General features: G+C 34.1%; 1 protein-coding gene across 1 annotated transcript; it reads left to right on the top strand.

Annotated features, from left to right (window-relative positions):
• Positions 1-9,520: 9,520 nt before the first annotated feature.
• On the top strand, positions 9,521-12,007 carry LOC104900090 (scarecrow-like protein 34). The gene has a single exon (XM_010687428.4). The coding sequence runs from the start codon at positions 9,800-9,802 to the stop codon at positions 11,861-11,863; it is 2,064 nt and encodes a 687-aa protein (XP_010685730.1). The 5' UTR covers positions 9,521-9,799; the 3' UTR covers positions 11,864-12,007.
• The last annotated feature ends 76 nt before the right edge of the window (positions 12,008-12,083 follow it).

Raw genomic sequence — 12,083 nt, 5'->3', positions numbered from 1 at the left:
GTTGTTCATGTAATTTGATGTGGATTTTGGTTACTTTTTCCTAGGGATGGCAATGAGTTCAGGTTGAGTCGGGTTCAGATCGATCTAAGATATCTATTTCGGGTTAATTACCCCTTAATTCGACTTGATTTTAAATTTAGGTCAAAAACCATAACCCAAAATCGACCTGTCGGGTTTTTGATGGACCCGAGACCAACTCAATATGACCTGATTTATATTTTATAATTGCAATAGTTATAAAATTGAAGTATTGGAAATACTAACTTCAAATACCAATCAAATCAAAGAATCAAACTTCAAAGCCATAAATTAGCCACCGACTTCGAATTAAAAAATGGTCTTAATTAATCCTATACAAGTTTATAATTAGGAAATAGGCGACTTAAGTTATAAAAGTGGAATAGTTTTAGGTTGACTCAACTCAAACCTAACCCAAATTGTCAATCAGGTTGTTCGAGTTATTTTCAGGATCAAAAAGTCAATCTGAACATAACTCGTTAAGGTTTTAGGTCAAGTAGCGCAGACCTATTTCTAATTTTAGGTCGAACTTGTCAATCGAAATTGGAAATTTCGAATTAGATTTAGATCGGATTATCAAGTTGGTCAACTTTTGCCAACCCGAATTTCCCCCTAAAAGCAAGTTGTTCATGACTTCATGTAATTAATGATGTGCAACAACATCATTGATTTTAGTACTATATTACTATATTTCCCAGCTTACATTTCCTTCTAATTCTTCAAATCTCTCAAAGTGTGGCATAATCTACTTTTAAAACTTCTAAAATATTGTGTTTTCTCATGTCCCCCCCCCCCCAACATTTTCTCATATTTAAAATTTACCTTCGAGTTTCTGCTTTCATGTCCCGTTTCCTCTTCCGTGCATCCGAGGATGTAATTAGGTTTCATAAAGGCCATATTACTCATTTACCCTTGTGGCTCTCTGTACGCCCAAAAAAAAGTGCAACCTCCCATGATTAAAACATGCAATATAGCATGATTCTATGTGCAAGTGACAAGGCATGCTAAACAGACCAGCTATTTAAGTATCCTTTGCTCTTAACGCATATCATGCAAACTATTGGCTATAAGACAGGGTTTTGAGATGCCAAGAGCAAAACAACTCACGCCTGTTGCTCTAGTTTCCAATTGTAAAAAAGTTGTCAAGCAACAACGGTAATTCTATGCAAAACGATTTTATACTGATCTGATTATGACTTACAGGGAGTTGCAGCGGCATTACTTCTAGGTTACCAGACTTACCTTCGTCCGAAGATAATCAGTTGGCGGATATGTTAGCTCAAGATTGTAGGAGTGTGTTTGATATTATTGATGTTATTAGGCATTTTCCTTTTCCTCCTAATTATTGTCAAAAGTTATTCTCTATAGATGTAATAGCTTTTTGCCACATATAACCATTTAAATATCTATGCTACCTTTGTTCACAAAAAAAAAAGGTGGAGTCGTGTAGAATTGTGTAGAAGTTAGGTCGCATGGCTTTAAAACCAGACTATTGGATCATGGGTGTTTTTTTTTTTGAAAAGGGGTTATTTTAATTCTTGTTTTAACATTGATGTTTAGGACATTTTCGATTTTGTGTAATTCCAACATTCTTACTTCTTTGTTCCACTTTGACTTTTACTTTGCCTATGCATAAATTTAACAACTAATATATCTAATTATAAACTAATTAATAAAATTACATGAGAAATATTTTAAAAATTAAGTTAAAGTAGTACATAAACAATTCAAGAATTAGAGTGGAACAATTATTTAAAAATATACAATGTATAAAATAAAAAAACGACACTTATCAAGATAATCCGTCCATCAAATTTATTTTAAAAACACATAAATTAGTCTACAACATTCGAGTCATAGTAAACTTGGATTCATAACATTAGAATTTAGATTATGTTTCAAATTAAAAGGCCAGAAAAACCTTAAATTGATCATACGAGACTGCATGATAGACTGCATGCACGGCAAGTCCGAAACAAATAATACACATACATGCTCCTCTTAAATACTAATCATGGAGCTCATGTATTAATTCTGAAAAATGACGACCTTATATATTTTAGGGCTGCGCAAATGTGAACAGATATTGTAACATGAATCAAAAAGATGTAAAACAGAATTAGATTTCTATGATTGTCTCCTGATTTGGCATGCCAACGACCCAAAGACCAAACACAGGTACAGACAACAGCGACAGATTTTATAGGATTAGTAAAGTGAAATTTGAGTTGCCATCTTTGGCTGGTCAAAGGTTATCCTTTTTTTCCTCTATTTTTAAAATATTATTTTTCAGTCAAACTTTATCTTGACTACTGCATGGAAATATTCAACATCACATAGTACAAAATCATCAATTTATTTTTTTCATTTTTATTTGGTGGTAGGGTCAATTTTATTTTTTATTTTTTTTTTGTAAGGAGAACAAACTTAGACTAACATCTGTTGTTTGGTTGGAAGCTATTTCCCTTGGAAATACAAATTCCTAGGAAATACATTATGGGTGTTGTGTTTGGTTGGAGGGAAATGGGAGAAGCATAGGAAATACAAATTCCAAGGGAAATAGAATTTCCCATGAAACATGGGAAATCACTCACCAAGCCCCCCTTGGTGAGTAATTTCCTAGGAAATACAATTTCCTATGGTGGCAACCAAACAGTTTTGTCTAATTCCTAGGAAATTAACAAGGGAAAGAATTTCCCATGAAATGTAAATTCCCATGGGAAATTACTTCCCATGTGAACCAAACGACGCTTAGTTTGGAAGTCAGCTTAAAACATCTATTTGGATGATAAAGGAGAAATCCATACAATAAGGAGGAAATCTGACGTAGTCGGAAACTATGGAGATTAGCAAGCACTAATCTCGAATTAAGAACAAGCAGATTCACAAGCGATGAATCTGTAAAAACTCCGGAATCCACCAGAACGAGTATAAACTCTATGATATTATTAAAAGTCCAAAAACTGCCTCCAAACATTGACCTAATAATGTTTAAATACGTTAAGCAAAACCCTAAAACAAAATTAAGGAAATAATTAAATTCGAAAATAATTAAAAGCTAATTTCGGGCCTTAAACGGACTCGGATGGCCTAAACGCCTATACGTCACGGTGTAGCAGTGTGTTTGACTCGTTGGGCCGTTCCGCTTCCGAAAAGGTATTACAATAGTCAATCGGACTCCGTCGGCCCATTTTCCGCGAAACAGTTGAGGCCTTTTTCCGCAAATCCTTTTCGAACTTTTCCGCTAGTCTGCCTACGTCAAAATCAATATAATAGGGAAAGGTAGTCATGCGCCTTCCTAGCCATGAAATCAGCAGCCTTGTTAGCTTCGCGAAAACAGTGACGAAACTCGCACACCTGGAACCGAAGAGCATCTACACCTGCATCTTTAATAATGTTAGAAATCTCCCACGGGATACGCGAAAAATTGGTGGTAGGGTCAATACTCAAGATCAAACACCTCATCACCAAAATGTGCATGAAGAAGAGTCACAATATCAGATTTTCGATTTGTTCTCAATTTGTTTATAGAGCATCTCTAGTGGTAAACAACAAACTTATGTAGCTTCATTTCTTAGTATCATTGATTATAACATACCCCCTCCGATATTTATTAATTAACCTTTTTTTTTGCACAAAGTTTTAGAAAAAACAATGTTATAGGACATAGAAGGACAGAAAAACTATTATTTTATGTTAAAGTTAAATGTATGTGTGTAACTGAAAAATAATAATCTCATTTAAAAAATAAAAACAAAAGAAATGGGTAAACTAATAAGGAACATATCAAAAAAAATACGAATAAACTAATAAAAATCGGAAATAATGATTACTTTAATTTTTCTTTGATGAGAGAGGCTAACTACTTTGATGAGCGACAAAAAAGTTGTTTGTTTGGTGATGAGCTAGTATCTTGGATTCTTTCGAGTGATATTGGAGAATGGAGTCTCTTTAAGTTCTAAGTTGTTTTTAGAACATATGCTATATTCAAAAACTAACTACCTAATGACGCATTCTAAGTAACAAAAATATTACTCCTTCCGTTCCAAAATGTAGTTCTCATTTCCATTTTCGCTGTCCCAAAGTATAGTTTCCATTTCCATATTTAGTTCCACATTTTCCCGTAATTTGTCTAGAAAAATCGTGTCCCATCAATTATTTGTTTCTTGAATTTTGTTTTTTCCTTTGTTTATTCAACCAAAATGTTACAATTAATGCTCTTTCACCAATTATTCTCCATTCTCTTTCCTAAAATCATCTTTTCCCATACAACATTTATTTAAATAAACAAAAAATCTTTACTATCCCTCTTAGATTCTACTTACATAAATTACCGTGAAATAAAGGACATGAGAACTATATTTTGGAACGGATAGAGTATAAGGTTTTGATCAAGATCACTAATGGTACCCGTCACATTAAATATAATCTCAAACTATCAAAGTATAAATCAATAAAATAGACTACTCCAAATTTCAAAGAGATTGATACTTTACGGTGTCATTCATTTATTGCAACTTGCAAATGTATTTGCAGCAGCCACATTTAGTTAAAATTATTAGTTAATCTTGAACGTTGACAGGTTCATTGTTGTCCAAGTAACACTTGGTTTGATCACTTAATCTTCAGGGTCTATTTGTATGGTGAATTGGGTTCATTTGAATTTTGACCAAGCTTTTTGTAATGTTCTAGTATGATGTTGATTTTAAAAGTAGAATCTTTAGTTTAGTTGAATATAAATAGTACCATACAATATTATTTTTTAGTTGCAACATTTGTTTTTTCATATTTGTCGAGACGATTTTTTGTACGTTAATATCTTTTATTGGGTATTATAAAAATTTGATATTTGAAATTCTCGCGTTGAGGCGAATCTAATAATACCCTATTTGATTATGTTTTTCTTTTATATAATAATCCGAGATAGTTTAACAAAGTTGATTGATAAAAACTATTCAAAAAAAAAAAAGTTAATTGATAAATAATGTCACAAAACCAAATGATACAACTAAAAAAATACGGGGTATTATATAAACACCGGTACACTGTACTTGCAAGTTGTTGCATTCATTTGACACCAGGTAAACTCTATTCTCAACTTGGAGAGCAAGAAATAAAAATGACCAGGTCATGATGTTTCAAAGAACATGGCCAAAAGCGTAAATTGGACAAATTACACTTTACAGGATTGGATTTTCCAAAGTTAAGATCTAGTTGGCCGAATTACTTTTGTTTTCCTAGACGACTTCAATCTTAATTATATATGGATACAATTTTTTTTATGGTAAGGAGAAAGATCGTTCATATCTCAACTTTTACGGTTTATTGGTTTGACATTTGCAGGTTAGGTGTTTGATAGAAGAGAGAATTCCTACCTCCAAGCATCACAATTGGTAAAATTTTAACCCCTCTAGGATTTAAAGTAAGAGTCTTACCAAGTGAAGAAGTACTACTTGATATGCTCGGATATTATTATCCAATTCAAGGCGATCTAACCCAATTATTTTATATAAAACTTCTGTTCATTTTTTTTATTAGTGTATAGGATCTCACAAGTTCACTAAATTCTTATACACAGCCGGCCACATCAGAAATGTCGCGTGTCGCCGGCCCATATATAAGCCCAAGTGGAAATTGCTTTTCTTCTTTCGCGCGATTCTCCTATGAGTTACATACCAAATTCTTCTCTCTCAAGGTTGAAACCGACGAGTTGGGATCTCCTTTATTCCCCAACTTGTCAAAGTTTCTCCTTATTTTATTTTAAACAAAGATACTCAACTGCTCCGGAAAACAAAAGGAAAAATATAAACATTGCACAATTGAAAGTTAAGATTCCATGAAAAAAGTTAGTGCTCTAAGTAAAGTTAAGAACATAATAATAGTTGCCAATAATTCAACCACTTTAATCAAATATTTAAATCCTTAACTGAGCTTCCTGGGCTTCTTCCTTCTAATGAATGAGCATGTCCAGATACAGCTGAATTTGTAATGGAGCCCAACCTACTCGATCAGTCGAAAGTTGAACCCACTAAAAAGTACCGGGAACTAGGTACTGAGAGTAATTAATTAATTGAAAAAGCTAAATGCAGCCCTAAGGGCTGCATATAAGAAGCTAAAAATGGAAAAAACAAACATTAACTGATCATTTATTACATAGATTAATGCAAACTTTTGTCATAAATTTACAACTAAATTCCATTTTAAGCAATGTATTTATGTCTTATATTATGAAGGATTTGATGATATCTATCTATAATCTATACTTCTGTACTAATATATTAAAAGACGTGTCTGATAATGTCATATGACCTCTCTCTTACTTTAATATAATTATCCAATGGGTACATGTGTCATATCAACTAGTAACAAACGTAAATCATGCTTTAAATGTACACATTATTATATTTGTAGCTTTTAAATGTTGAGCTTTCTTTATTATATATTAATGCGAATAGAAAAAAAGCATATTAATGAGTTCGGAAAAAAAATACGACCCGATGCAACGTTCGAGTCGAAATACTAGTTACATTCTATTTCCTAGAATATTATTCTAAAATTACTTTTTCGGAAGTAGTGATACGATGTATCCTGGAATCTTTGTTTTTAGGAATTGGGATTGGCTCAATCGGTGAGCTTTCTTGTTTTTCCTCACGAGCTTTCCCATCTTTGCTATCGAAATCTAGGGTTCACTTCTTAAACCAAGCATTTGATTCGAATTTAAGGGAGGGATATTAGGGAGTGTCTAGCTTGTAATACATCTATAAATGGAGGCCCTGTAAGAGGGAAAACCATAGGATTTCTCCTTACTTTTTAACAAACATGTTGTTCTCCCAACACCATAAGTTTGACTAGTAACCAAAACTCCCCAAACTATTGTTGAGTGCAACGAGTGTCTTAAGTGACGTTGGAGCTAATTTTTCTCTATAAACCCTAAGCATAAACTAATAAATTATGATAATAATGTACAAGCTGATGAAAATAAGTTTTAAAGTTCTTTTTATAAGCTAATTAAGTATAATATAAACAGACATAAATTAGGTCACGCGTGAAAATTCAACAACACATGAAGTCGCAGGGTACATCAACATCTTGCATGGTCGTGCACAGTCTAGCTAAATCGCTTAGCTAGTCAATTGAAAATATGTGTGAGCTCGTGCACAAACACAATTCTCAAAAGAGCCCAAATTCATCTTCACACGTCAAGGGCCACCTATCTAAACCATCTCGAACCATCTTTTCCTTCCTTAGCCACAATAGGCCACAAGGACATGAAAATCACACAAGAGGCATAAATATCTCACAATGACACAATGGTTAAAGATTAAACTACACATTACGAGATAAACCTGAAATGCAATGAAAACTACATGAAAATGAGACTCAGAATGCAAATTAAATGCAGACTAAAACCAGCTTATCAAAACTTACTGGCTCTGGTTGAAACTTATCAAACCTAACTGAAATTTATTAGACTTGATTGAAGTTATAAATTATAATTTGAAAACTCTTATCGAAATTTATTGAAATTTATTAAACTTGATTGAACTTATTAGATCTAATCTTTTAAAAATATAAGACCTTAAACCTATTTGTATTCTTTGAAGAGAAAGCACCATCATGTTTAGGTCTAATTAGTTCATTTTAGGGAAAAAAAGTTCAAGTTTAATTCAAATAAGTTTAGTTCATGAATGTTCGGTGGTGTTATTTTAAGTCTAGATACTTTCCTTACTTCTAGTTACAGGATAATAAGTTCAATTCAAGAAAAAAAGTTATAATAAGATCCTATTAACTTTACCATAATACAATAATATCCATGTATATTAAGTTCAATTTAATAAATATCAGTTTCAATTCGTTCAAATTAGTTTTCATTAGTAAAATAAGAAATTTCAAAGAAGAAATAACAACGAGGAATAAATGGAAATCAGTTTTTATCAGTATGAATAAGTTTAGTTTAGTTTAGTAAAAAGCAGTTTGAATTACTTTTTTTTTTTTACATGTTACATTTTGACATTTTACACTATTCACATATTTTACTTTGACCATTGTTTGTGATTTATACGTGAAATCGTGAATAAAATATAGTCATGTGGGATCTTGTTAGATTCTGTTATATAAGGTAACTCCTCAATCTAATCTTGGAGCATTCCCATTGATCAATATATATATAGTGTTTACAAAATAATAATCCTAAGTTCCTAACCATGTTAGGAAATTTAAACTATATAGCTTATACAAATAGATCCTAAATTAATGAGAAAATATTATCCTAAATATATTCTCTATCACACTACCCCCGCAGTCAGAACGGGAGAAAGTAGGACGCTCAAACTGGATTTGAATCATGCATAGGACCATGTAGGATAATATGATAACCCACGATCAAATGGAGAGCAACAATAACCTAATATTGACGAAGGAAGCAACAACCACAATCTACGCGGAGGAGAGCGCTGTTGGCCAAAGGAGAAGGGCGCGCGCGTTGCGAATTCGGGCTAAATTACAAAGTCAAATATATGGCTATCATCGAGGATGCATTATTGTTGTAGAAGAAACAAAAAATAAAAACTGCCACTTACATGTTCCTAACAGGAAACAACTAAAACACTAAATGCCTCGGATAGGAGAATGGGGAAAAAAAATGATATATGAAATTTTGAGATAACAGATCAAACCAAGCACAACCAGGAGGAGCTGCCTTGCACAAACTTCGATTGACAAGCCTTGCGCTGACAAAGCTGCAAATGGCGTAGAAGATGGCATAAAGGGCGCTTATGAAATAAAACTTGTGTTACGACGTAGGAACAACACGTTCGGATATGTATTTTTCTATTATGTACTTTTTATAATTTTTACAAATACAAAATTAGAGATATATATACTCAAATGTTTGCATTGGCATACGTGAAAAATAAAAGTGTAACATGTAAAAAAAAAAAGAAGAAAGTAGTAAAAATAGGTCTAATTCAATAAAAATAAGTCGAGCACAATCAGAATCAGGTTAGAGCCTAAGTTCCTATAAGCTCAATCTAGTTAAAAACTAGCAATCAATGCACACGATACATGTCTTATTTTTCGAAAATAATTCTAATTTTTTTAATCTTAACTTTCATTTCAACTCATTTCAGTTTAGCTCAGTTTCTCGCAGTACAAAAAGAACTAGACCTTATTATCATAATCGAATAGTCGACCGTCGACACCTTGTGTCTAGAATGTGGTTAATACTGAATACGGCCATAAGGAACCGTTTTCTCAGCAGGACTCCATTTGAATTTTGAGGTAGTCGAGGAGTTGACCAAGAATTCACAAAATTTTGCTGGGGCTCCCTTATCTTTGTGTCAGAGTGTCTGACTAATCGTCTTCCTTGAAACTTCTTCCATCCTTAGCAGTTAAAACATAGTAGTATCCAATTTCTATATATTTACAGATTTTATATGAGTGATTGTATTTGTTGGTCTTTTGCAGTGAATCTTGCCATCATTTTCTACAATTTTCTCTCTTCCAGGTATCACTTCTAGCAACTTCTCTCTGTTGTTTTTACTCACCCAGAAAGCCAAAAGCTTTAATTTATATGTTATCTTATAATTCTATCCTTTGATACTTTTCTTCATATATGTTTCTAATTGATTTTTGCTACACTTGGTTGTTAATTTTTGTTCTATAACTTTCAATTTCTCTGAATTATAGTACAAAAACCAATTTTCTTTCATACCCATAAAGTGTTTGATCTTTTGTCTGAGAGAAATTAGCTAAAACCCTTGTTTTTTCTCCTGTTTTTGTGATGTATCCTGTGCTTGTTGATCCTGAATTAGAAAACATGAGCCATGAACTTAAATACAATCCTGAGTTGCTCTCAAACTTTTTCACACATCAAGACTTTGGAAATGGGATTAGTTTAGGTGAGATATTTGATAATAATAATTTGGTTGATCAAAAACCTCAATCTGTTGATTTTAATGAGAGTTGCATAAGTTCAGATTCCTTAGATGCACCTGATTTTTCTGATGCTTGCCTCAAATTCTTGAGTGATATTCTGGAAGAGAATTTGGATGAGATTCCTGCTAGTGTACAAGATGTTAGGGCTCTCGAAGCGACTGAGAAATCTTTGTATGATGCTTTAGGAGAGAATTATTCACCTTCTGGTGACCTTACTTCATCTTTAGATCAAAGTACTGAAAACCCGGAATTTAGTTTTACAAGGAGTTGGGATAGTAGTTATGGGATTAAAGGTTATGTCGATGGTGAAACCGCTATTGATTCCCACTCGGGGTTGAATCAAACACCAGCTGAGCCCATCTTAAGCTTGAGTGATCTTTCTCATCCTTTGTTGAAACAAGATTCCCAATCTTCAAGGTCAAGCAATAGTGATGATTGCACAGATGGGTTAGCGACCTCTCCTGCTAGCACGCTTACATCAGTACCCTTGGAAAGAGAAGATAAAGTGGTGAGTCGGTCGAGGAGAAAGAATCGTCACAGAGATGATGGTGCTTATGGAGGAGGAAGAAGTAATAAACAGCAAGCTTCTTCTAATGAAGATTATGTTGAGATGGAACAGTACGATGATATACTTCTATGCAGGGAAGATTTAAATGATCTTTCCTTACGTGATAAAGAATCCTCCACTAACGGAATCAGCAAGAAGTTGCAGGGAAAAGGCTCCAAGGGTAAAATAAGTCGTGGTAAGAAGCAGAATGATGTAGTAGAACAGGTGGATCTGAGGACCCTTCTCAATCACTGTGCTCAAGCAGTTTCAAGCTTTGATCTTAGAGTTGCAAATGAGAGGCTTAAGCAAATAAGGCAGCATTCTTCACCTTATGGTGATAGCATCCAGAGGCTTGCTCATTATTTTGCTAATGGTCTTGAGGCACGCTTAGCTGGCACTGGTTCAACAATATCTGGTAATATTGTTGATGCACGTATTTCATCATCAGACTTCTTGAAAGCTTACAGGACATATGTTTCTGCAATTCCTTTCAAAAGGATGTCATTTTTTATGGTGAACAATGAAATCTTGAAGTTGGCTGAGAAAGCAACAAAAATCCACATTATCGATTTTGGTGTGTTGTTGGGTTTGCAATGGCCCTGCCTCATACAGAATCTTGCAAAGAGACCTGGTGGCCCGGTTAAACTTCGCATTACTGGAGTAGACTACCCCCAGCAAGGATTTCGACCAGCAGAAAGGGTTGAGGCAACAGGGCGTCGTTTGGCAGGTTATTGTGAGAGATTCAACGTGCCTTTTCAGTATCAGGCCATTGCACAGAAGTGGGACAGCATACGGCCAGAGGATGTAAAAATCGAGGGTGATGAGCTGGTAATTGTCAACTGTATGTTCCGCTCTGGAATTTTACTCGATGAAACAGTTGAGGCGGATAGTCAAAAGGATGCTTTCTTAAGGTTAATCAAACAGCTAAATCCCTGCCTTTTCATTCATGGGGTTACGAATGGGACATTCAATGCTCCATTTTTCATCACTCGTTTCAGAGAGGCAATATTCCACTACTCTGCTGTGTTTGATATCTTTGAGGAAACTATTCCACGTGAAGATCATGGAAGGATGCTTCTTGAGAGTGAGGTATATGGAAAAGAAACTTTAAATGTCATAGCATGTGAGGGCACTGAGAGGATTCAAAGACCTGAAACATACAAGCAGTGGCAAGTGAGAACGACGCGAGCTGGATTCAAGCAGCTCTCGTTAAACAGGGAGCTTTTTGGTAGAGCAAAAGCCATGGCGAAAGGTAATTACCACAAGGATTTTGTGGTAGATGAAGATAGAAATTGGATGCTGCAAGGTTGGAAAGGAAGAACCCTCTGTGCTCTTTCCATTTGGCAACCTTGCTACAACTAAGTACCTCTGTTGCATTAGTTTATGTAAATTTTAGCCTTACTTCCCCCCCTCCCCCTTCCAATTTTTGTAATATGGTGTTTTTGAATTTTATGGTTAAGATTTTGTTTGATTATATAATGAAAACAGCTAGAACTTTTTTCTTTATGTCTTGGTTTTGTGCCGTTTCTTCCCACCTTTTTCTAGCTTGATCCAGGGGAGCTAACTTTTTTATTGAAGGAGA

This window comes from Beta vulgaris, chromosome 7 (genome assembly GCF_026745355.1).
Source record: "Beta vulgaris subsp. vulgaris cultivar EL10 chromosome 7, EL10.2, whole genome shotgun sequence".
NCBI lineage: Eukaryota > Viridiplantae > Streptophyta > Magnoliopsida > Caryophyllales > Amaranthaceae > Beta > Beta vulgaris.
This window is presented reverse-complemented; position numbering and strand designations above follow the sequence as displayed.

Excerpts from the sequence above, each read along its gene's own strand:
- LOC104900090 (XM_010687428.4), top strand. The coding sequence starts at position 9,800 with ATGTATCCTGTGCTTGTTGATCCTGAATTAGAAAACATGAGCCATGAA.